Genomic DNA, 27,430 nt, shown 5'->3' on the forward strand with positions numbered 1-27,430 from the left:
ACCCTCCTGGGAGAACTCCTGCGGCCCCGCCCACACGCTTGGGACCTTCGCGGAGCCGGAAGGTGCGCTGACAGGGACGCAGGGTCCCTGCTGCACTGGCTCTCGGGGAACTGCAGCCTCCTCCCTCGGCTTTTACTTGAATGTCAGACCCGAAACCATGCAACCTCTACAAGAAAACGCAGGCAGTATGCTCTTTGACATCAGTCTTAGCAGCCTATTTTCAAGTACCACGTCTGACTGGGAAATGGAAACAAAATACAAAATGAACAAATGGGACTACATCAAAGTCAAAAAAAATCCTCTGCACCGCAAAGGAGACCATCCACAAAACCAAAACACAACCTAACAACTGGGAGAAGATTCTTGCAAACCGTATATCGGATAAGGGGTCAATATCCAAAACACAGAAAGAACTCATACATCCCAACAGCAAAAAAAATCAACAACCCAATTAAAAAGGCGGGCAACAGATCTGAGCAGTGACTTCTCCAAAGAAGGTATCCGGATGGCCAACAGGCATATGGAAAGGGACTCAACATCATTAGCGATCAGAGAAATGCAAATCACAACTACAAGGAGATGTCACCTTCCTCTGGTCAGAATGGCTCTAATTGACAAGACAAGAGACAAGGGTTGGAGAGGATGTGCAGAGAAGGGAACTCTCCTGCACTGCTGGTGGGAGGGCACACTGGGGCAGCCACTATGGAAAGCAGTATGGAGCATCCTCAGAAAACTAAGAATACATCTACCATATGTAGGATCCAGCTAGCCCACTGCTGGCTATTCATCCAAAGAACTTGAAAACACCAATGAAGAGAGACACATGCACCCCTAGGTTCACTGCAGCATTATTCACAACAGCCAAAACTTGGAAGCAACCTAGGTGCCCATCAAGGGAAGAATGGATAAAGAAGATGTGGTATGTATACACAATGGAATGCCACTTGGCCCTAAGAAATGATGAGATCCGGCCATTTGTGACAACGTGGATGGACCTTGAGGGTATTATGTGAAGTGAAATAAATCAGAGGGAGAAAGTCAAACTCCGTGTGATCTCACTCATAAGTACATGATAAAAACAATGACAAAGACGCACAGAGCAACGGAGATTGGATTGGTGGTTACCGTAGGGGGAGGGGGGAGGGGAGAGAGCCAAAGGGGTGATGAGGCTCACATGTGAGGGGACGGACTATAATTAGTTTTCGGGTGGTGAACACGATGTAATCTACACAGAATTCGAAATGTATTACAACGTACATCTGAAAGCTACGTGATGTTAGAATCCACTGTTACTGCAATAAAGTAAAATAAAATAAAACAAAATAAAACACAATAAAATAAAGGAGTGTAGGAGCCTCAAGAGGCTAACAGGCTTTTGCAAAGTTATTCTAGGGATTTTTACGGCTTGGCTCAGGGCGGCAGACACCAGCCTGAGACACAGCTGTGACACAGCCACTAACTTCAACTAAACTATATTCCGACTGGAGGGAAGTCAAAACTACTGTAATCATAATTTATCGAAGTCTTCACTTTGGGCCAGATCCTGCGCCAACTGCTTTGCACCAACTGTCTCATTTAATCCTCACATCCAAAAGGTAGGTTACCGTTATTCTCCCCATTGTAAAGGTGAGGACGCGGAAGCAGAAAGATGGCAACCTGCCTGGAATTCACAGAAGGATTCTCTAGGTAATGACATGACTTTTGGACAAGATTTCAAGGTTTAACACATGACAGTGGAGATGCAGATCCCAGTATCACAGAACGTGAAAAACACTGAGTCCTGCCAAATGGATTAAAACACTAATTATGGATCCTCACAATCTCTTGGCCTGTTTTTTCAGGTGAGGGAAAACCCAGTGTGAAAAACCGTTTAGGAACCTTGTATAGGCTCTCAGTGAACTGTAATTTTAATTTTCAACCTGGCAATAAAGCAGTAGACATCAAATTTCTCTTTCTTTCTGCTTTCTTAGGAATTAACTGCTTCTGTAATTGAGCCACTGTGCATACCTTTCTTGATTTCCCCTCCTTTCCATATGCTCCTGCAAGTATTTAACAAATGTACATGAATTCTGTGTTGTTTTGTATTAGTGTGATGGCAACAATCAGAAGATTTTTGAATATCATCTTACTTTGAAGTTTAGCCTGGAAGCCACCACTTCTCCCGTTGGTGTAATTATGGGAACATTTTCGCAAATAATTCCATGATCCACATCAATAACTCCTCCTATAAGTTAAGGAATGACTTAAGTTACAAAAGCTATCACACGTTATTCTTAACTACGTAAATAACTTAAAGTATAATGCAACATGGATAAATTCGTTATAAAGATAATTCACAGTAACAAATCAGAAAACCAAGTGAAATATAGATATCTATATCTAAAGAAAAGTTTAACGTAAATTTGGACATTTTGACACATCTACTTGGAAAATCTTTCTCAGAAACATTACTTACCAATAATCTAATGTCAACATCATAATGAGAGCAAAGCTAAACTCTATCTGATATAACCCAGCCATACTCTTTACAACTACTTGTTTCTCTAAATTAACCTTTCTTACAGAAAAAACACGGTGCCCCAGAAAGGGAATTAAGACATTTATATATAATTTTTAAAAATATGATAACCAAATAAGTTTAAAAACATAGGATGATGAAGAACAATATGACATTAGTTCTAATTCTGTTATTTGATTTTTAAAAGCAAACAATTCATTCTGCCATATGTGCAGTTTCCAAAAATAATTCTAGAAATTTTGTTCTAAATAAAGGTAACAATTTTTTTTTAATGGTAATGTTAGTCACCACTCCTCAGACTGCAATACTAAGTTTAGGAATAACTATTTAAATAAATAAATGTTGGTTTCTTTTATCTGTTAAAGACTAGCTTCTAGAAAACTTTAGTTCTGTTGATAAACACTTAAATACAGGAAAAATACAAAAACATTTGAGTCTAATACCTTTGATTTCCAACGTATCACTGAGGGATAATTCTATGTTAGCTCCATTCTTGCTATGGTTTTCAGACTCTTGCATGACAGCAGTTCTCTTATAAATGCCTCTTTTCACTTCATCAAAGACCCAAAACATATTGTACACTCGAGCAGTATAGCCTGCTAATTCAGTGATCTAAAACCAACACAGAGAAATAAAATAGAGTTAATATACTCAAGACAGACTTAAAAAAATATGCAATCATATAAGCTTTTTGATTTAATGTTAAAGATCCTATTTTATTATACATGAAAAATAAATAACATATCTGATAACTAAAACAAGTAACGGTAAAAAGCTTATCAAGAGAGCAACATAGCAACGTGTCAATGTAAGTTTGATTGGGATTATAAAACACATAAAAAATTATTCATTCAAGTCACGGTTAAAAACGAAATGTAAAGATTTCAGAATATTAGTGAGACTTAAAAATCTTTGGTCAAGGGGCTGGCCCCACGGCCAAGTGTTTAAGTTTTCACGCTCCACTTCAGCGGCCCAGGGTTTTGCTGGTTTGGATCCTGGGTGCAGACCTAGCACCGCTCATCAAGCCGTGCTGAGGTAGCATCGCACATAGCAGAACCAGAAGGACCTACAACTAGAATATACACTATGTACTGGGGGGCTTTGGAGAGAAGGGAAAAAAAAGATTGGCAGCAGATGTTGGCTCAGGTACCGATCTTAAAAAAAACAAATCTTTTGGTGCCAGCCCCGGGGCCGAGTGGTTAAGTTTGTGCGCTCTGCTTCAGCGGCCTAGGGTTCACCAGTTGGAATCCTGGGCACAGACACTGCACTGCTCATGAAGCCATGCTGAGGCAGCGTCCCACATAGCACAACTAGAAGGACCCACAACTGAAAATACACAACTATGTACGGGGGGCTTTGGGCAGAAAAAGGAAAAAATAAAATCTTCATAAATAAATAAATCTTTAGTCAAATTTCTGATTTGACTCGTTTAAATGACAGATTTCATTTCCAGAAAATTAGAAATTTTGTGAAAAGCTTAAGTTCATTCAATGAAATTATGATCCTTTATTTTGATATCTTTTTTCAATTTAAAATAGGTTTTAAATAGAAGAAAAATACATATTTTTCTTATTAGAAATGAATGTTTCTGAGTCAAATTGATTGTCAAAATTCCTAAGCTTGGCAGAGAAAATATCCCTGCTAGAGGATACCAAAATTGGGAGTGAGCTCAGTGAAAAGCTTCAACTCCTTTTCAGTCCAAATTCCACAATTCAGCTTCTTTTCAAGCCAAACATGATTTATATGCCCAAAGAAAAACATTAAATATGACTTTTTTCTAGGTGAGATTAAAGATAAGATGAGATAAATCTCTGCTTTAGTCCATGAGGCTCAATAGAGTGGTACCTTGCTCCTATCCTGCCAGTGATCCAATTTAGGCTGAATCTCCTGCTGTTTTTCTATTAAAAGAACACCTTGTTGTCAGGGTACTGTGAAAGGTGACTCATCTCCTGTCAAGACCATCTTTCTCAGTGAAAAGGAAAGCACAAAAACCATTCCCTTACAGAAATGTTTACTAGGAAACTGGAACCAATAAGCGAGGCAGGTCACTAGTAAATGTCTCTTAAACAATAAATTGTGGAATAATACAACAATGCTGACATTTGTGTAAGATTTTTGTGTGTGCAAAACAAGCAGTAAAAGAGTGCATATTACTGTCAAAAGCTTTCTACCGTGTTTCTACTGTGTGAGAGGTCTGTAGCTGGATTAGTATCACATTTCTATATGTTAATGTTATAGCTATTTAAAGGGTAATTTCTCAAATGTTATTCACAAAAATCTCCTGAGTTCTCAAGCAGAGGAAAACAGAGCTAAGGATTAACAAAATATGGATTCAAAAGAAACCTGGCTAAATATATTTGCATAAAAAAATAAAAAGTCCAAAACCAAATGTAGAGGTCAATTAAAGAAAAGCAGGAGGCAAGGAGTTAGTAGACCAGGATGCAGGGTGGAGTGGGCCAAGAGTGTCTGAAAAAACCTGAGAATGTGACTGTGGACAAATTACTTTGGGATATAAGACAGGGGGTTTGCCCTTGAACTCTAACTCTAAAAAGGACCCTTGCTCCCTCTGGAGCTAGCAGAGAATGCATGATGCTTTCATGTGCTGTCATAGCAGCAATAAGATTCTTTAGAAGTGAACATTCTGTGATTCAAAGCACAGTCAGCCAAAATAAAGCAAAATGCAATCAGTTTTTGTGTCGGAGACAATGTAGAAAAACTAATTGATATTCTTTCTGTGACTTAGATACCAAAGTATTTTAATGTGAGATGGCTAAAATTTTGATTTGTCATTTAATTTTAATAGTAATTTATTAATCAAAAAACCTATCCTCAAAACTGTGTCTTCAGATTATCAAAATTACTATTTGAAAAATTTTTTAAAATTGAGTTGGTTTGGTACGTGGCCCTAAACAACTGGCTTTACTTTTATTTTTTTAACCCAATTCAAGAAATCAGTTGTTGAATGAGACTGAAAAGTTTTGTGGGTAAATCACAAACTTTGTAACTCTTTTATATGGCTTATTCGAGGCTGATTTAATAGGCAGCTAAATTTATAAAGATGCTCTGGCAATTTATATTGATACAAAAGCCACAAGAGTAATTAATAGTGAGAATGTCTGTCCATGGGAATATTATGTAACATCTGAACTGAATAAAATGATTTCCAGTCTTAACACTGTGATATCTGCAGGTCTTATTACCATTCTTTCAGCAAGTATTTATCGACCACGTACAACATTCCAAGCATTAAAATGGATATTAAGAATGTAAAGCTGAGTAAGACAGTTCCTGCTTTCCACTCAGGGCCTGGTGCAGGGGATAGTCAATTACAATGTGGTAAAGCACCAGGTGTACTGTGAACACAGAGAAGGTAGAGCCAGACTCTGCAATGAAGGCGGGAAGAAGGTGGAATCACAAGAGGGTTTTAGAGGTGGTTGGTGAGGCTTGACTTGTCATGAAGGATGAGTAAAAGTTTGCAAGGTATATAAGTAATATTATTGGCTAACATTTAGTGACTGCTTAATATGTATTGTTTTAAACATTCTAATGCATTAACTCACAACAACCCTACAAAGTCAATGCTATCATCATCCTTATTTCACAGATGATGAAACAGACACAGACAGGTTAAGGAATTTGAGTAAGTTCATATAATTTGTAAATACTGGAGCAAGAATTTAAATTTAGGCACTCTGGCTCCAGAATCCACACCTAGGGGTGTGGGTTTTTTTTTTTTTTTAATTAAAAACAAATACGTCATACTATAGACAGAAAAAGAGGAGCTATAACTGAAAGTGTAAAAATTAAAGGGTATTAGCAGCAATATACTTGGGAGGGCTGCCTTTTATCTTGATTATACTCTTAGCAATGTTTGGTAGAGAAAAATGTTTCCAAAATACTAAGTATATCTTGTAATTTACATTTTGCTTGATTTTCATATATCTTATTTTAATCAAATTGATGACAATAAATGCAAGTACCTCTTTGTATGAAGACATAATCCTTTCAATAGCATCAGCTCCAGAGGCCAATAAATTTCGAGCAGTAGTAAAGGCTTCTGTCCGTTCACTAACCATAGCTTGTTTGGGGCCATCCTCTAGATCTAAAAGCAAATTACAAAACTATTGAGTTTTTTCAAGTAACTAAATGTTTTATTTTATACAGATGAAATTGTGGCCAAAACAACCACATGTAAATTTTTCATTAGTACCAGCAATTTCCTAGAAATTTAATGAATTATTGAAAATACAATATTTGTACGAGATTTTATTTAAAGCTTTCTTTTGTTTCATTATTTTTTTAGAAGGAGATTTGGAACAAAAGTAAGTCTATAGGAATTACGACTATTTTCATTTAGCATTCTTTTGACTTTTTCCAAATTCAACTCCCTGCCCTTATTACAGCTAGGCAATCAAATACTATGGATTTGGTCAATAAAATACTACTAATAGGAATACAAGCAAATATTTCTAGTGTAGTTCCTTTAATAGAAATGCAAGTTAGCTGACCCTCATAATCCAGCCTCTGTCTACCTGTTTCAACCAACCCTCACTCTACAGTCTAGCGGCAGCCCAAACATGCAATACTCTATTTATCCTCTGCTATTTGCATACATGATTTCTTCTGACTTCAATATACTTCTCTTCCTTCTTTGTCTAGCTCTTTCTTCAAGAGTTAACTCTTTAGTCAAGGTTTCCCTGGAAACTTTTGCTGGCCTTTCCAATGGACTTTAAGTTTCTTAAGGGTCAAGAATGTGTGTTTTATTCTTTATTCCTAGTACTCAGCAGAGTCTCCAGCACATAGTACTCCTTAATGTGTATTGAATGGATGCATGGATGCATGGATGGGATGGATAGATGAATGAACATCCTAAATTACTGTCAATGCAGAATTACGGTTAAGAGGAGTCAGACTAGGTTTGAATCCAGGCTTTACTACTTATTGGCAGGTAGTAAGGTAAGTAGAACTTGCCACTTATCCTCTCCATGCCTATTTTCTCATTTGTAAATGAGGGAGACAATAATACTATCTCAAACAATTCTATCTCAAAGAGTTGTTTTAAGGTGAAATACAAATTAAGTGTTAGTCTAATCTATGGCCTATAATAAGTTCTCTAAATATTAGCTGTTATTATTTTCTCTAGTTATTATCGCATATCTATTTAATTTAGTCTCATTCTTCAAAATTATTCTCTCCAAGTCATTACTTTAATCTTTCCAACAATTTGAGTCTCTATCTGGCCCGTCTATAGATTATTTCCAAAGTTCTAAATTAAATGCTGAAAATTAATGAAGAAATTAGAGTGATATAGATAGTCATAGTCTAACTTTGATATTTATTGTTCTCTGATTTATCTCAGTGCAAAGGTTTTTTTTCTCCATATCAGTGCAAATATTTAACTTGTGCCCTATTATGACTACCAGATAATTTCATATTTACTTGCTCACAGACAGCTCAGCTGGGTTTGAAAGAGATCCACGCATAATATAAGGTAAAATGCACTCAGCAGATATTTACTGAACACCTAGATATGCAAGAAATTAGGCAAGGTGCTATAGGACATGCAAGGATAAATGTGATTTTCAGACTCCTTCCTTAGGGAGCCTACAGTTTGGTAGGAGAGAGAAGACAAGTTCCCAAATAACTATGCAGGGCAGCCTATGAAGAGAGTTAATGGGAGGTGTTTAGAGGAGGCAAAGATCATTTCTTGCTGCAAGAGACAGGAAATGCTTCATGGAGGAGTAGACTGTGAGTGAGGCCTTGAAGACCACATATAATTTCAATAGATCATAAGTATAGTATAAGCAACAGGACAGAGAAGGGAAACTTCAAGCAATGCCAACTGAATGATAAACAGTCTGATCAAGTTACAGCATGGGTTGGTGTCAGGCACTGATTTCACCCGAGTATGAGAATCACCATGAGTTCATGGGGCCCTTTTACAATAGTCTAGGGGCCACCCGGTGGCCAAGTGGTTAAGTTCCTGAGCTCCACTTTGGCAGTCCATGGTTTCGCTGGTTGGGATCCTGGGCGCGGACACGGCACTGCTCAGCAGGCCACGCTGAGGTGGTGTCCCACATAGCACAGCCAGAGTCACTCACAACTAGAATATACAAGTATGTACTGGGCGGTTTTGCGGAGGAGAAGAAGAAGAAGGAAAAAAAGAAGATTGGCAACAGTTGTTAGCTCAGGTGCCAATCTTTAAAAAAAAAAAAAGAGGACAAATAGTCCAATGTGGTTCCTCCTAGCCCTACTGTTGTCACTGCTCTAGAGGACTCCTGTTAGCCCCCTTGAAGTGAGTGAGTTTCCCTGAGGAATGAAAAAAGAAAGGCTTTGAGTGCTGGTATAAGTGAGGAGTGAAAAATGTGATTGAATAAATAGACTGGAAACAGAATGTAGATATTCTTACATTTAAATGTGTGACAAAATTTAGATAGACACAAAAAAATTACTGAAAGATTCTCAGCAAGCTACCAAAATAGTGAATTGCTGAATCAGTTAAAGCACTAAGAACAGTTTTGGCTCATAGAGAATCTGGCTGGTGATCTAAAATAATCATGGGATTTTATGAATTTGGGTTAAAAGCGGTTTAAATAGTAGCTTTTACTGACAGTCTCTGTTAAGAAGTAAAAACACTAGCACAGATGAACTGGTGTTTGACATGGCATGGTACTTTCCACGTCGCTTTAGCAGATTAATGCCTATTGGGTTTTCTTCGTGCTTTTAGCAACAAAATTACAAATAGCTCTGGACAGATTTCATTTGACTTTTATTCTACGGATTGTTCTTTGGAAAGTACTGTGAGAGCAGTGCCGGCAGTATTTTGCCATGCACACAACAGCCAACTGCATAACCTCTGTGAGAAGGGTAGATTCCTCAGTGTCAGAGATATAAATTCATGACCTAAAGCACTCACCTATTTTGTATCCCAGATCAACACATTTTATCTTCCTCACCAAATATTTTGAATACGTTGTCAAAAGTGCCTCACTTAAGGATTTAATATTTAACATTATATCTTCTCATTTTACTGCTATTTTCAGCTCTGCTAATAAAAGGATATATTGAAACACGGTCACATCTGTTGCTATTTCACTGAAAAGGTGAGAAAGGATTTAAAACTAAGGTTATGTAATACATTTGTCAAAACCCATAGAACTGTATAATACAAAGAGTGAATCCTAATGTAAACTATGGACTTCAGTTACTAATGTATAAATATTGGTTCATCAGTTATAACAAAGGTATCACATTAATACAAGATGTAAATAACAAGGGAAATTATGGGAGGAGGGGAAATTTGGGAACTGAACACTTTCTGCTTAATTTTTCTGTAAACCTAAAACTATTCTAAAGAAAATTGTCTATTAATTTTTTAAAAATTAAAAAAGCAGGCTACCCTTCTGTACTTTTTTCTTTGGACTTACAATCTGAGTTTACTTCTTGTCATTTATGTTTTATCTTTGCCACCTTGACAAATCTCAATCTTACCCTACCTCATACCATATATAAACATCAATTCTAACTGATGATCTTAATGTGAAATGAAAAACCAATAAATTTCTAGAAGATAAAATAGGAGAGGGCCGGCCCAGTGGTGCAGTGGTTAAGTTGGCACGTTCTGCTTCTCGATGGCCTGGGGTTCGCTGGTTCAGATCCCGGGTGCAGACATGGCACTGCTTGGCAAACGCCATGCTGTGGTAGGCATCCCATGTATAAAGTAGAGGAAGATGGGCATGGATGTCAGCTCAGGGCTAGTCTTCCTCAGAAAAAAAAAGAGGAGGATTGGCAGTAGTTAGCTCAGGGCTAATCTTCCTCAAAAAAAAAAAAAAAGGAGAATAACTCTATGACCTTGGGTTAGGCAAATATTTCTTAAACAGGACAAAAAAAGCACTAACAACAAAGAAAATGATTGATAAATTGAACTATATTAAAATTATGAACTTCTCTTAGACACTTAAGAGACTGAAAAGGCAAGAATAGAGTGGGAAAAGAGATTTGAGAGTGTGTGTGTGTGTGTGTGTGTGTGTGTGTATCTGACAAACTACTCATTACAGAATACACAAGAGCTCTACAAATGAACAAGCAAAAACCAGATAAGCCAGTTTAAAAATGAAGAAAAAACTTATCGGTACTTCATAAAAAAGGCTATCCAAGTAGCCAATAAACAAATGAAAAGTGCTTAACCTCCTCAGTCATCAGAGAAATGCAAATTAAGACTACAATGAAGCACGCTTATACACTCATAAGAATGCCTAAAAGGAAAAAGACTCACATCAAACATTGACAAAGATGTGGAGCAACTAAAAATCTCTTACGTACTGCATGATACTATTTATATAAGGCTCAAAACCCAGCAAATACTAATGAATGATCGGCAAAATGCCTGCCTTTGCTGTGGCATGGGGGCAGGGGCAGGAGGAAGCGGGGATGGGAGTAGGAGGCTGAAGATGAGGATAAGACTGCGAAGGGGTTTCTGGGATGGGAGCTTCTAGGATGAAGGTAAGGTTCTGTTTCTTCTCAGTGGTGCTCACGTGTATGGGTTGACTTTGCGACAGTTCACTGAGTGGTACACTAATGATTGTGCCGTTGTGGGCATGTATGTTATACTTTAAAAATTATAGCTCCTGACACGAATAGCTAATTACAGCTAAAAAGTATGTCTTTGATATGTACTGATAATTACTGTGACAATAATTGGTCAACAAGAGAGTAGTCATATGTAAACTGACCCAAATACAAAATTATATTTCAACAATTTGGCATTTGAATATGAGACATACTCCTGCAGCAGGAGCTATGGAGATCATCTTGTTGGAAGTACATTTTAGGAATAAAATATCACCCATGTTATGAGGGTTATGGTAGAGTTCAGTTCCATTCCTAAGAGTGCTTTCAGTTGCTACTTCTGATGTGCCACCTCACGTTAGCAGATCACCAACATGTGGACGCTACTGGCAGTGCTAGTGGCTTAGGTGCTCTCTTCACTGTCTGTCAGGTGTCTGTGATAAGGTCTGGCAGAAGGGACCTATAAGTAGCTTTCCCTGGCCTTGCCCAGAACTGCTTTTGATATGAAGAGAAGAAAAGTGGCCTATAACATTAAAAAATTGAGATACAGCTCCCAGGTAACTATTTTCTTGACATAATTTCAGTCTTTCTCTTAATACAAAGCAAAGAAAGGGGTAATGTCCTCTAAGAAAATATAATAGAAGCAATATATAATTAACTATTTCAATGCCTCTATTTCAAGCATTAGCTCCCACGATTGCTTGGTCTCAAACTAAGTTAAGTCCCTTATAGACTAAGTTCCAATATAGCTAAATGGAGGTAGCGTGATGAAGGTAAGAAAAGTAACACACTAGGAATCACATAATGTCTTCTATCCTTAGTGCTTCCACTAACCATCTGTGTGCCCTTAGGCAAATCTGGGTCTCCAGACTGGATGACCTCTAAGCTCCTCGTCTGATGTGAAAATGGCATGATTCCACATGCAATTTTGTAATGTGAACTTGAATATAAACATAATCCTGTCCTAACCATAAGATTTCACTTGAAGTTGTAGGTGGGTGGTATAACAAATCTACTACAAAACTATTTTTCTTTTCTCCTCCAAAAAAACTATGCAGGCTCTTCCTCCTATCTGCACTTTTACCTCTGACTTCCTAATCACTTTTAAATATCTTGCTCTCTTAACAACAATAATCGTGCCAGCAAATGTCTATTGAGCATTTTCGATGAAGCAGGCATTGTTCTAAGTTTTACACATGTACTCTTCTTTAATCCTCCTAACAACCCTGCTATAATTTCTCCCATTTCAGAAATGAGGAAATTGAAGCACAAGAAGGTTAAATGACTTGCCCATAGTCATAGCCTAGTAAGCAAAAGAGTAAGCATTTGAACCCAGGCAATCTGATGCCAGAGCCCACATGGTAAGAATAGAATAAATATTAACAATGAGCCACCTGAATTCTTACTACTTGCTGAGAACTGTTTCAAAGCACATTAAATACATTATATACAATTTCATAATTCTGTAAGATATATATTACTATACCTATGGTTAAGAGAGGAAAACTGAGGCATATAAAGTTTATGCAAATTTCTCAAGGATGGATAACTACTAAATAGCTGAGTCAAGATCTGAACAGTGGCCTGCTTCTTTATTGTATTGTCTTTTTTTCCTCTATCCTACTTTTTCTCCCTTTTCTCTTTGCCATTCTTCTCTCATTCACCCACTTTTTCCACCTATTTTTGCTTTAAAATATACAGTATCATGTATTTAATTCATCTCTAACATAAGGGACAACTCAGGGCATAAGTGTAAATTAAGACTGAAGATTAGATTAGAATATATGATATGTAATTCCAAGACCTAAAGCCTCAAAGATATATCATTATTTAGAAAAAATAATTTTGTATGAGTAAAATGCTAACAATATTTTCATGTGTTAAATCATTGTAGATCAAATGTCTTTAGTAAATACGTACAAACATTATAAGCGTATATATAGTAACATTAGAAATTACAGAAGATATTGAAGCAGCTTCTCATAATAATGCTGTCATATGAATTTATTTTTTTCTTCTATGAAATTCTTATACTGCTTCTCTTTGTATAAAATCCTCTTTTGAAAAGAAGCTTTAAGAATTACTTTATTTTACTTGCATCACTGTGATTATCATAATTTCAATCTGAAATTTTAATGTTGTTTCTTTAATTTAATATGATATTTTCAGGATTTATTTTTAAATATCTTATTACATCACCCATAGAAATAAGATTGTTAGATTCTTTGCATACACTGTTTACTTCTTACTGGTCTCTGTGGGGTTAATTTGTCACCATTAATAGCTGCATTTTCTCTGCTCTATGTTGAATACTCTGGGGTTTTGTAATAAGACAGTGCTTCCAAGCACTAAGAGAACTACACCATAATCTTGTCATTGGTGTTGTCTCTATACGTTATATATGAAACTTTTAAAACATCCATATACTTAGATCCACTATGAATATCTGATAATTTTGTTGTGTCTTACTAAAACTAATCTCAAGACCATAAATTTTTGTGTCATTTTTTTCTCCAATACTTTTTTGAAAAAGCAATTTATTTTATCTTATAATGAAAGGATTATGTCTAAAAATACTATTACTAACAACGCCTTATTCAATATAAACTTTTTAAATGATTTTTTAAAAAATAAAACTTTGAAAACATAAAAATAGATAAAATTCAGTTTCCCAGTGGTCTAAACACAGTATTAGACAGTTGAGTTGTGGAGTATATTTGGTATATCTATAGTCTTATCACATGGGATTGACAAATTCCAATTTACTAAAATGAACAATTTTAGGGTAAGAATGACTCAAATTTGACAAGTTTTTTTGTAATAATTGGTTAAAGCATTGAAGCACTGTTTCAAAATATTAAAGTATAGGGTAATTTTTTTACTTGTTTTTATTAGATGACTTCAAACAAATAATTCTTAATTCTACACCAAAAATAGCCGTAAAATAGTGTGAATTCTGTTACCTTATTCTCAGTGTTGCCTTTTGTTTCCTAGGTAATAATTGTCACTCTGTATCAAGAACGTCAAGAGCATGCTCTGTACTTTATAAACATTATTCTGTTAAATCCTCCCAACAGTCCTCTGAAGCAGCCTTTCCAATTCTCGTTTTACAGATGAGGAAATGGAGGTTCAGAGTTTAATTAACATGACTAAGAGGATACAGGCAGGAAGAGGGAAAGCCACGAGTTGAGCAAAGCTCTGTCTTACTACAAAGCCCATGCTTTTATTTAGTTACTTCAACACTAAGGCCAATTTTGACCAAGTGGTTTTTAAAGAGAAGGGGGAACGTTAAATTTTGGAGGAAGAGCAGAAAATGCTGCTACTTTAATTAACTCCCCTTTGTCTCTGCCCATTAAGACCCAAACTCCCATCTCAAGTATTACAAAACGTTTTAATATTGTTCTTGTTGTCCTTATCTTTCTTAGTTATCCCAAAGATGAAAAATGTTGGTAAAAACCACTGGGGTGGTGATAGCTAGAATTAGACAGGGGCAGCTTGACAACCCCTACCCCCACAATGCCACCAAATCATGCTACACAGGAGGTTTATACATGTTACCTACAAGTAGAGGAGATCTTGTTCCATGGTGTGAAGCACTTCCTAAAACAATATTCCTAGTTGCCTAATGTAGTCAACCAACTCTGCAAATCACAAAACAGGGCAGATCCAGTTACAGAATATTTATAGACTAAACACATGGGATGTGCAGAACTGAAGTTTAAAACACATGGAGAGAACTTACACTGCTTTTCAAGATATTAATTTGAAATATCTCACAACTGGAAAGGACTTTTGAGCCACTTATCTCCTTTCACATTGCAGGTATTATTATTGGATGTTGCAAAGTCTGCCTCTGTTTCTGACCATTAATGACCACAGAAAAATGGCTACATATTCAGTTTCACTCACACAAAACCAGCAGTGACACCTTCAAGAGAAATAATCCTAAACATATATTGAAGATTAAGCATAACTGTCATTACCACCATCTGCAAAGCCAGTTGCAGTGATAATAGGTACAGCCACCATAATCAGTCCACTGCTGCTCCAAACATACTTCATCAAGAACTGCTCTATCATGATGTACCACAAACGTTTGGATAAAATGAGGTTCATCTGATCGGCTAAAGCTTTGTAACTTTTCTGGAGTTGCTTCATTTCCACCTATGGAGGGAAAAAGAGGCAAGAACCCAGCATGAGTTATAAAAGTAAATACTGTATGTCTGGAGGCTTTCTTTAAAGATAGGTACACATTATTTTGTTTTACTTAGTATAGTATGATCTATGATTCTAACAACTAAAAAATACAGATTAATAGAAGAATGAGTCATTATTATTTAATTTGGTCACACCTATACTATTGAAAAAAACCCATGATACTTAGTAAATATAAAGTACATGTCAGTGATTTATAATTTTTATTTCAAAATTACTTGCATGAGGTTAAAATTAAACCATATTCTATAAGACATGAGTAAACAATGTTAGAACTTTATCCTTCTTGATCACACCAAAAATATTTGAAAATAAACACATGACACACATATGTGTAATTAGATTCCATTTTCGAACTAACTCAATTTGCTGGATTTTGTCTTAAATGCCGGAGGCCTACAGCATGCTATAATTTAAATCACTGAGTTCAATGATTCAAGAAGAATCACAGGTCAATATGACTAATACAACATATAAGGCCAATTTTCAAGGGGGAGTAGAAGTCCTAAATTTGCTTTAAATTTTCTTCTTCAGATTCCTACTACTGTAAACATTTGTCTTGATAACTAATGATGCTTCAAAAAGTAAAGAATTCTGCTTGGGAATTAAAATACCATTTCAACTTAAGAATACCTGAATATTTCATTTGTACTAAGTCATTTGTATTAAGATTTCAGATGCATCACCTTAAAAAATTTGGTCGTATTTAATATTCTGAGGTTACTTCAATGCTCTGGAAGTTTATGTAATTAGGCTAACTATTTTAGGGATCTGCTTAATGTCGAAAATCTTTAGTATTCAGAAATAACGTTCTGAAATTCCTTTTCTCCTCCTCATTTCTTCTCTAATCTTAGCTTTTCTCTCAAAGCCAGACAAAATTTCATTTCACTGCCTCTTTTTATTTGTGTCAAACATGGTGCTGAACATTAACTAAGAGTTGGAAATGCTATTTGTGAGACACACTCTCCTGCACTTCTTAGGACTGAGGACCCTCCATTGCTGACCAGACATGCAAAATTGTTAAACTTGTCTTTCATGTAAAAGGACAGGGTTTTTTTTCCTCTTAAAAACAAAGGGCCCTCAATAATAACAACAAGAGAATACCATCCTAAATTTTCCATCTCAATGGACATGTGTTTACTCAGTTTCCAAACACATTTTCTTCTAATGTTCTACACCCAATTAGGATTTAAGTTTTAAGAAAATGCTTCAGAGATAATTCTGAGCATGTTTGGGTAACTGAGGCTAAGTAGACTGAGTGCTGAAAATTTTATTCTCATGAAACTTTAGAAAAGTTTGCACTCTATAATTCTTTAACAACTTGTGAGTAAAAAGGGTAAGGAAGCATACATTCTAGTACAGGTTTAGATGTCATAGGAGTCTAAAATGTTAAAGAAGTGGGTCCATCAACAGTACAACAGATGGTATCTAGCACTGCAGTGGCAGCTTGAACAGTCTCACATTTCACCCATCATCTTAATTTCTATCTTACCTTATGTCCTCTGTAAAAGGCAATTTCTTCAACATTGGCTATAATTCTGGAGTGCACATACCGCAAATAGCCTTTTCTATGAGCTTCTTCAGCCACCAATTTACCAAATTTGGGAGAGCAGGCTTTCAACACTTTAGCAGTGGCATATACCACAAGCCCTGCTAATAGGGTGGGCCCAATTGGGCTAGCTCCTCTGGATGTAGCAGTCTGGATGAGCGTATAGGAGGTCAGGAGGTCAGGATTACATCTAAAATAGGTTTGGTCAGATTAGAATACAAGTGAGCCACAGATTGGGAGAACATCATAATATCCTCAGTAAGAGACTGGTCAGGGTTTGCCAGCCTCCCATCCATATTGATCACCTTATAAGAAGTCTGATTTGTAAAACAGGTTTCATAGGCATGGCCTACTAGGCGAGTTCTGAAGGCCAAAGCCAGTTTGCACTCCAGGTACCTTATCGCACTGTTCACAGAGGTAGCAGGGATGGCAATCATAAGCCACTTGAGTAATTTGATGATGAAAGCCAGTTTGCACTCCAGGTACCTTATCGCACTGTTCACAGAGGTAGCAGGGATGGCAATCATAAGCCACTTGAGTAATTTGATGATGAAAGCCAGTTTGCACTCCAGGTACCTTATCGCACTGTTCACAGAGGTAGCAGGGATGGCAATCATAAGCCACTTGATTAATTTGATGATGAAAGCCAGTTTGCACTCCAGGTACCTTATCGCACTGTTCACAGAGGTAACAGGGATGGCAATCATAAGCCACTTGAGTAATTTGATGATGAAAGTCCGAGGCTTCTTTTCCACAATGCTTTTCACGATTTTTCCATCCAGACCAGCCACATAGATAGACAGAAATGTTCTCGAGATTAGAGCCACCGAGTGGAGGCAGAGCCACCCTGTTTCAGTGGTCACAAGTTTTGGAAAGAGAATTTTCCAAAGTTCTAGTAGCTGTTTGAAAAAATCTGCATTCACTCCAGGCGAAGAATTTTTACAAGTGGTCTCGGTGCAATGCAGTATTTCTCTGTTCTCTGCAGTCGGGTAAGCTGCTTCTTTTCTCTTCCTGTGGCCAGATTGCTTTAAACGCTTGCTAATGATGGGATAGAGGGTTTTCAGAGCATATGCCACAGCCACCAGGCAGGCAGCCCTTTTAGCAGCGCTCGATCTGGTCCATTTCACTCGATCAGCTGCTGCATTTAGCATATGTGTCATTTTCCCAATTACCCAAACCGGCTTCAAAAAGAATTGGTTTTAAAAGATCATGATCCCCCGGAATCCCCAGCAAATGTTTCAGAAAGTCCTACAACGTTCCATAGTCCGCAGCATTTCTTCTCTTCTTTATTTAAATTTTGCTTTTGTTTTTTTCAATTTTGTTCTGCTGTGACAGGTGCAGCGGAGCTCAGACTCCACCGCACCTACTGGGGATGATTCCCTCAGAAGCTCAAGCTGCACTAAGCCGCCCCAAGCTCCTCCCTCACAGGCCCCTCATTGGCTGTGAGGATGGTGGGACCTTGGAATCCTCGCCGCTTCCCTTTGAACCTTGAAAATGAGGAGAAAGCAAAGCGAATTACATCCTTAGGCAGGAGTCCAAAGAGTTAAATGTCTATTTTTGGAAAGGTCGAATCAGGGCAGCCGCGGGAGACAAAACCTGCCCCAGCTACTGAGCATGCTCAGCGTCACTTAGAAACGCACAGAAGTTTCAGAATATACATCACTCCTCTAAGGTTTTAGTAGATACCACAAGGGGAAGAGCGGAAAGAAAAGGAAATTTCCAAGCGCTATAAAATGAGATGAGGGAGAAGGAGCTAGGGAGATGAGCGAGGAGGGGCAAGAGGACCAACATGAAATGAATGTGAAAAGGATATGGAATGAATCTGAAAGGGTATGGACTGAATCTGAAAGGGAGAGAGAGGAAAGGGACAAGCAGGAGGGACACTGGAGAAAACAAACTATCAAATACTTAGATCTGTTTTTCAGTCCCATTTTATTTTATTTTTTCTGTCTGTGTTTCTCATGAAGTCCCAGAATCTATCAGACAAGTCGTAATTGAGGGCATATTTTGTAAATAAATAGGAGAGAAGTCTTCTGCAATATAGAAAATAGTTCTTTGCTATATCTCCATCTCTATGTTTACTTGTCCTTACAATAAAAATCTTCCAGCCCCACAACTGCTATTTTTAGCAATGCAGATCTGATGCACTGGTATTTATTTACAAGGTGACTATTGAATAAAAAAGAGCAGTGTTTCACTTCTACCACCCTCTGTGTCCTTTAGATAGTTGTTACTTGGAGGTGTGTGACTTTATAACCTAAAGTTAACCATTTGGGAATCCAACTGGAGTTAGATGGTGGAAATAGCTTCTCTGGGACCTTACTTCATTTTTTGAGAGTTCTTTGTCTTTTGCAAACTTTTGTTTTGCTTGTTTTGTTTAGGGTTAGAGATAATCTATTGGCTACTTCCCACTTTGGTTATTTGATTCAAACAAAGAGTGTTAAAAAAATTTTCCCTACATCCCTAATGGAGGACTTAAACTGCTAAACAGTCAAGCGAAATTCTGCATACTGTTAAATATGTAAAATGTTTAGGTAAGGATGAGTGTGTTTTCGAATATGCAAAAACATTTTTGCTTCCCCACACCCACCACCCCCCACAACATACATACACATTTCTAGTCAACTGGAAGCCTGGGAAGATATGCATTAAATTAGAACAGAGGTTGGCAAATTATAACCCAACCAGTGGGCCAAATTTGGCCCGCCACCTATTTTTTTATGGCCCTTGAGATAAGAACAGTTTTTACATTTTAAAATGGTTGAAAACACATCACAAGAATAATATTTTGTGGTGCATGAAAATTACATGAAATTTTTATTTCAGTGTCCATAAATAAAGTTTTATTGGAACACAGCCACACCCATTTATTTATTTACTTATTTTCTATGGCTTTCAAGCCACAGAGCCAGAGCTGGATAGATGAAACAGAGCCTAAAATATTCACTATCTGGCCCTCTTCAGAAGAAGTTTGCCAACCCTTGTGCTAGAATATAAAACCTGTCTCAGTGTTGAATGATCTTCATTATTCAGTTTACTGTGAATAAAGAACTATTCTCCTTTTCACAAGTAACAATAGCCTTAAACTTTTAAAACTCCTTTCCCATGTACCTATATGAATTTCAAGAATCATCACAGGTCTCTTTTCACTTGTTTGCATTCAATTCAGCAGATTGACTAATACATGAGTGGCAAATTCATGCAAATTTCTTTTATAGCTGGCCATATTAGCAGCACAATCTATCATTCATTCCATTGAGACTTTCTAAGTCTGTATGTAGAGATCATAGTGTTATAGTGGTTATTTTCAAAATCTTTTATTCCTAATCTCACGTTTTTCATGTGTCAAAGTAAGGATCTCTTACCCTTATAAACTTTAATTCTTTATGTCACATCTCCTGACTGTGATAAGACAGGTGGAGGGCCAGGGTAAACTTAGCTGGGGGTGATAGGAGGATGTTCAGCCAGGCAGAACACGTTCACAGAGGGTTGCACCGGTCAGCAAGCAGCTGGCAGTCGAGGCAAGTGGCCTACATCACTGGCATAGGACAGCCACATCAGGGGAGGAGCAGGGCAGTGGGAAATCTAGAAGCAAAGAAGGTTAGAGATCGAATCAGGCCTGCACTTAGTTGTAGGTAGGTCAGTTTATCAACTGATAATGAAGCTAGGGTATAGGAACAAGCTTTTATTGGCTTGAGTGAAAGACTTATTAGAATGAGGAAAATAATCAAGATAGAAAGACAGAAATTTGGTTAACGGAATTGTGGTGCAGGGAAGGTTGGAGGCCAGTTACTAGAACTGGGGAAAAGGTTAATGTGAGATTTGACCTAATGATGAGCCACTTAAGTACAGATGTAACTATCACCATTTTAATTCCACTCCCACCCTTCACTCTACCCTACCCCCAAGAGTCAGGGTTGGTCCTAGCATCTGAGACCAAGCTCAAGACTTCAGGGAAGGCAGAGGAAGAATTCAAGATGATAGGAAAACAGATACATAATTCCAGTTGGAAATATATGCCATTTAAGTAAGAAACTAAGAATGTCAAGGTACTTCTTTCATTTTTTATATTGCCATGCAATTAAAGCAGAAAGAATGCTAATTTAGTTTGAATTTCAAACTAGGTGAGAAAAAAAGAGTGAAAAAAAGTCACTTGTTACTATAGTAAACATAATTCAGCCTAATTTCCACTCAATCTTCTCAACTTTACATGTGTTTATATGGGAAAGCATTAAAATTTTTCTTAAGAGAGGAGAAATAATCTTAAAAAAAGATCTTGAAAATGAATGAAAGTTAAAAAATAAGCAATAATTATCAAATTACTCTGTTCTCAAGTGTGATACTCTCAATGTCAGTGTCACAGTGGGCATTACCAACAACCATGGAAGAGCAGGATTAAATAGACTTTATATATATATTAGAGACTATATATATATACACATATATTAGGAAAACTACATGCTTTATAAACAGTAAAACATCAGAAATAAATTTTTATAATAAAGAGACCTACCTATATAAGTATATGAATAAAAATGTATAATGTAGATAATATGTGTTATGTGTTTAGATAGTAAATCACCAGAGAGTAAATAATTTTTAGCAATAAAGATAAATTAAGGTTTAAGATTTGGGATGCATTTGCTGAGAAGGATGCATTTGCTAAGTAGTATTTTATCTGTGCTGTATTCCTTTCTTGAACTGTTTCCTGACCCAAGAGATTACCTAATTGCCCTACTGGCCCTAAAATAGCACAGCATTTGACTCATTATCTACCAGTCATGCTAGCCTTATTCATGTGAGCCACAAACACAATGAAGATGAGATCTTAGGTCAATATTTCATCTGTTACAAATAACCACCTAATAACTGGTTCATAATGAAATGTCTTTTGCTGTGAAGGAAAACCCAGCAAATATCTTGTCTGAGGATGTATCTCATAGGTTAATCTTTCCTTAGCCTAATTTACCACTTCCACTGCCTCTCTGTGACTGGAAAGAAAGCAGTGACTCTAGTCAGAGAGAAGACACGGTTCTATCCAGCTCCCACTTCTTGACTCTTCTCAACAGATTGGTCAACCTGTCCTTTATGTCTCTACCTATAGAATATATTTTAAAAGGTCAGTCAATCCTCTCTAAAATTATTTTCCCCTTCTAGTTAATTTAGTTAATTTGTACCTGTTTCAAAATGTTGAAAGTAGGAAAGGCTAACACACTGGGCCATTGCTTCTGACTCGATTGTATGGTTTAGTTACTGAAAAACAATGAGCTACTCCATGACGAAGACTAATTTGTTCTGAAATGCTATACTCACTTGGTTTAATTCAAACCAATGATAGATATACTTTGGTGAATTTTTGTGACAAAAATCAGTATTTCTATGATTAAACGATGTCTACCAGGGCACATAATCCTATTTTAGGCAACTATATTTTAGGCACTATTTCCCAATGAGTTAACAGAAAATGTATCATATTTGAAAATGAGAGATTGCCCAGGTTAAAAATCTGGAAAACAATCATGACAATTGGGGAAAAAAAACCATTTTGTGCATTTGTTTGGTACAGGAGATTTCTAGTTTCTAACCAAAATATCATAGAACAGTGTGTAAGATAAACGTTTTGTGAGGATATACAAACATAACACAGAAACGATCAGTAAAATCCAACTTTCGTTTTGAGATTTTTTTCGGTAAGGTGTTTAAAGTCTTTGGGTCTTTACAGCTAAACCCAGTTTTGATCAAGCTCTCTAAGAAACCCACAAAATGGTAAGTTACTACAGCGCAATATTTCTAATAAACAACTGTGTACTGAATATTGAAACTGCACGTGAAAGATATTTAAAGGATTTGGATATGGAGTGATGTGGGAATGGAAACATCATCTTGAGGATTACGGATCCATATCTTTGTTCTTGCCTTCTTTTTCTCCCCTCAGTCTGTTCTTTGACCTAAAAAAAAAAAGGCTGAGACCTACAGCAAAGTAAATAAAACTATGGTGGGGGTGGTTTGAAACACTAACCCTGCGGCCACAGCCCGACACTTCATTTCTTGAGGGTTCCTTCGCCCGACCGGTTGAAACTGCTGTGTTCTTCCTCTTTCGGACGCGCTGCCTTCCCACGGCGTCCCCTGCGGCCCTCTCAGGACAGCGTCTCCGCAGAAACCGCAGAGGCTGCCGGGAGACCCGGAAGGAGCCTAACCAGGCCTCAAAGGCTGTAGGGAGGCTGGGCTATAGGCCCGTGGGCCGGAGAGGAGCGGGCTGAAACCGAGGAAGCTGTGGCTTAGCACTGAACGGAGCCGTCTGAAGTGCAGCTGTCAGAACCCCAGTGTCTTCTCAGAAGTTTTGGGGAGATGAACTGGGTCGGGGGCTCCCAGTGAGTCGTGCTGCTGGAGCTTGAGACTGTAGCCTTGCGTCCCTGGACGTGCATTCCCGTCATGGCGCCTCTTTCCTAGGCCTCGGAGGGGAGGGCACAGCCTTGCCTGGGGGCAACTTGCTAGGAGAGGTCTTTTAATCTTCCCCAAGCCGGGGACCCTAGCACCATGTCTCTGCTCTTAAACCGAAAGCAGCTCAGCTTTTCCCCCACTGTCTTTCCAAAAGCTTCACATGTGGGGCCCGCCGTGGGTGAGGTTCTCTGCTCTCCCTCCCCCGCCTCCCGGGTCCTCCTCCTCTAGTGAGACCTCTGAGCAGCTGAGCCCTCTTCTCGGCCCTGCTTCTCCCTTTTCCATGGGATTTCTTTGCGTCAATATATCATCTTTGCACAAATTTGTAAGGCGTTATGGAAGAGGCCATTCCCTGCTGCCCTTAAATCCATTGGTGGGGGCTCGTATCCACCATAAATCCAATTTAGTTTGTTTTTGCAAGGGAGGGAAAGTGAAGCGTTTTTTGCTTTAACTTACAAGAGAATTTACAATTTGTTTTGTATTTAGAATTAATCACATAAAGGAGGATGAGTTGACAGTTTAGCTTTATGTAACCTGTTCATTGCTGTTGACCTTCAAGTCCACTAGGATAGAAATCATGTGGGCCTGTAATTTCGTTTGATCAAATTCCCCTGACGAAAAGAATTGTTTTGATTGAAACATTAAGCCATTAAATACAATTTTTGTCACAAGTAGACCCAGGACAGTGATGATATGGTTAGAATATAACACATTTAAATTCTTAGGAATTTTATAAGAGGAAAGACAGCTTTTGTGTTCAAGTATTGTAACGATGTCTGATAATTTTAGCAATAGCATTTATCCTGTTGAAGATATGTTAGCATCGTATTTTAGAAGTTTATCTGATTTATTCCTAGCTAATGTTCTAGCATCATGCTTCCACTTTGGAGAAAAGTGAAAACTCACTTACAAACGTCACACAATTTAGTTGATACATGATTATAATTTGATGTTTTTGAATTCTTTAAAATGTGAATATTAAATGAGATACAAAATCATCTTACAAATGCTTAAGCAGTATTAAAATATAGGTGCTATTATTATTCTGTCATATATCTTCTGGTTATTCAGGGAGTAGTATTTTGGTTGCTAGTGGGAGGATGCAAAAGCAATGTACTGCAGGAAACGTGTAGTCTAGGATTGTGTTTCTCAAAATGAGATAGTGCTGCACCTGGAGATATTAGGTCCCAGGGGGTTAAGAAACCACAGAAGAAACGTGACACATCTCCCTGGAGCATCAGTTTTATTCACAGATCGGAGGAAAATATATTTTTTAATTTAAGTAAACATGGATATGTTATAGAGTAAAAGGCAAAACTTGTGTGAAGTTGTAAGAGAAAATATGGAATTTTAAATAAATTTTCTTGGGGAGGTTGGGCTCGTTAGGGTCAAACTCCAGATTGGTAATGAAAAAATGAGTGTCTCCACTTTGTACTATCCCAGCAAACAAAGGTAGACAAGATTAGTTGATCATGGCGCTCTGACCATGAGGCCGTAAGGGCCTCAGAATCTGAGACAGTGCTTAGTAATCACTAGCAGTTGATTGGAGCTGCTATAGAGTAGAAGTTTTAATCCTTGTCTCAGACCATCCTTGAGTACTTGTTTATTTCCCTCTGTTGTAGGATTAGTTTTTGTTTGAAAATTTTGAGAACTGTTAGGAACTTAAAATACAGACGAGTAACTAGAGAACATTTACAAAGCTCTCTCAGAGCTGCTCCATCAGAGAATTCGGCATTAATTAATTCAACAAATACGTTTTTACTTGCCTCCCTGTTTAGGGCATTGTCAAGCTGTATAGTGGGATTCAAAAGAGAAAAAGATAAAACTTTGGACCACAAAAAGAATTTATGGTAGAATGGTGAGATTTGAATTAGGTGAATGATTTTAAGACTAGATAGTTAAATGGTACTTAATATATAACAAGTGCTGTTGTAAGAACTTTTTGTATATTAGCTCATTTACTCTTAAGAAGAACCCTATGAGGTATGTACAAATGTTATCCTCATTTTACTGATAGGGAAACTGAGGCACTGTTAATGTTAAGTGGCTTGCCCAAGGTCACCCAGCTAATCAATGACAGTTATTTGAGAACCATATGCTTAATGGCTATGCTATGCTATGCAATGTAGAAATACGAGTGTTGTGAAAGTGGCACATGTAAAGGGCTATGGATATTTAGAGAACAGAGAAATTACCTTAAACCTTGAAGGATAACAGTGTTGCACAGAACAAGCGCCACAGAGAAACAATGAAACACAGGTTCTTAAAAGCTGAAAAGGAAGTGAGATAAATAATTATAAAATTGGAGACCTAGTTTTTACCAAGGCTTCTTAGAAGAGATGGGTTGGGAGGGCAGTATTAAAGAACCTGAAAGGATTATTTGGCAGACAGTAGATAGGTCTGCATTAAGACAGGAAAACACTTGCAAAGAGGCTTTCTACCTTTTTTCCAAGGAAATGAATGAAGCAGGCTATAGCAAGTTTATATTTTGGTTGTAGCAACCTGATTGTATACACTAAATCAAACCAGGGTATTCTTGTTGTGTATTATAGGGACCTGATATACAGTTTAATTGCAGAATCATTTGATAGGAGCGTCTTTACAATTGCAAAGGTCTTTGCAAGTTTTCTTGGCATAAAAGAAACTTGGCATTTAATTTTTTGCTGCTCTTCTGTTTGGGGAGTCTACCAGTCATATGTAAGATTTTTTTTGTGAGGGAAGGGACTGGTGGCTAGGGAAGAAATAAGCTTTCCTTATTTTGCTTTTTAAATTACTTGGTTTGGCTTTAGTGTTATGCTTTGTGGACGTCTTTGAAGATATAACATTTCATTTCAAACAAAGTCTCATTTAGGGTAAAGAGATTTGGTCTAAGCTGAAACTAATTGACATATCTATGATAGCAGTTCCCAGTCTACTGTCCCTGAAACTTGCTAATCAGCCATAATGTCAGATTTTTCAATTTAATGGTTTCTTTCTTTTTTTCCTAAAATTATATTCTTTTTTTTGACTTAAAATGCCCCTCCCATTTTAAGTCCTTTCTTTTTTTCTCCCCCTGCTTTTTCTTCCCAAATCCCCCCAGTACATATTTTAGTTGTGGCATGTGGGACGCCACCTCAGTGTGACCTGATGAGTGGTGCCATGTCCACGCCCGGGATCTGAACCAGTGAAACGCTGGGCCACCTAAGCAGAGGGCGCGAACTTAACCACTCGGCCACAGGGCTGGTCCCAAGTCCTTTCTTGACAAAATTAAAAATATGAATCATTTGTCAGTCTTACCAATTAAATAATTTTTTTTTTTTAGTTGTCTGGGAATCATTGACCTAGAACTCTAATCTTTGTTTTGTACTTTTACGTCAGCACTGAGACCCTGTGTTTTCCTAGTCACATTGAGGTGTAAATTTGAAAGAGGACAGGTATAAGCACTGATCTTTTTAATTTGGAAAAGATTCTCTTTTATTTTCAGTATTTGGTGATTGATGATTTGTTTCACCAAATTCATAGCCACCTCAGACATGAAGGTGGTAGGAAGAGAAGAGAGAAAGGAGAAGATAAAGATGTGACCAGTCTTTGGGCCTCGATATGCTATTCAGAATGGGATCAACTATAGATCTGAAATACAGCACTATACATGCAGTGTAAGAAGACTTTTTGTTTTAATTAGAGGAGGTTTATTTTTATAACTTAGATTGAAGAATGCAACCCGTGTCATAAGAAAGACACAGATAAAATCCTGTTTGAATTTAGGTGAAGGAGAGGTTTGCATTTGTAAATGTAGGCCTAGAATATTCACCTGTGCAAAGTATTTAGTGAGTGCTATGTACCAGGCACTGTGCCAGGTCAGAGTATAAAGTAACTGAAATTTAGTCTCTTTCTGAGAGATTTGTAGCTTATTGGGGAGGGGGGAATATGACATTCCATAAAGTTTGAAAATATTGAAAGATCAGGGGCCAAAATATATGATTTAAAAAAAACAGTGTGAACAATAGTAGAACATAGGAAAGTTTTAGCTGAGAGTTTGGCAAATCAGAAACAAGGCTAAAGGAAAGTTTGATGGAGAAAAAGAATAAAATAAATGTTATGTAAATAGTTGGAGACAAGATTACTTATTTAAATACTTAAAAATGTATATATGTGTCTGCGTG

At 37.3% G+C, this 27,430-nt stretch overlaps 1 protein-coding gene and 1 pseudogene across 1 annotated transcript in view; one reads left to right on the forward strand and one right to left on the reverse strand.

The window, feature by feature from the left end:
* Positions 1-22,933, reverse strand: part of LOC123276141 (ATP-binding cassette sub-family D member 2-like) — a 50,188-nt gene extending 27,255 nt beyond the window's left edge. Inside the window, 7 exon segments of the mRNA XM_070505255.1 lie at positions 2,130-2,224; positions 2,962-3,130; positions 6,499-6,620; positions 15,070-15,250; positions 16,794-17,024; positions 17,027-18,337; positions 22,870-22,933. Coding sequence (XP_070361356.1) covers positions 2,130-2,224; positions 2,962-3,130; positions 6,499-6,620; positions 15,070-15,250; positions 16,794-17,024; positions 17,027-18,010 — 1,782 coding nt within the window. The 5' untranslated portion in view covers positions 18,011-18,337; positions 22,870-22,933.
* Positions 22,934-23,387: 454 nt separating this feature from the next.
* The window catches only part of LOC123276151 (regulator of DNA class I crossover intermediates 1-like), a 60,895-nt pseudogene continuing 56,852 nt past the window's right edge, over positions 23,388-27,430 (forward strand).

This window comes from Equus asinus, chromosome 3, assembly GCF_041296235.1.
Source record: "Equus asinus isolate D_3611 breed Donkey chromosome 3, EquAss-T2T_v2, whole genome shotgun sequence".
NCBI classification, from domain to species: Eukaryota; Metazoa; Chordata; class Mammalia; order Perissodactyla; family Equidae; genus Equus; species Equus asinus.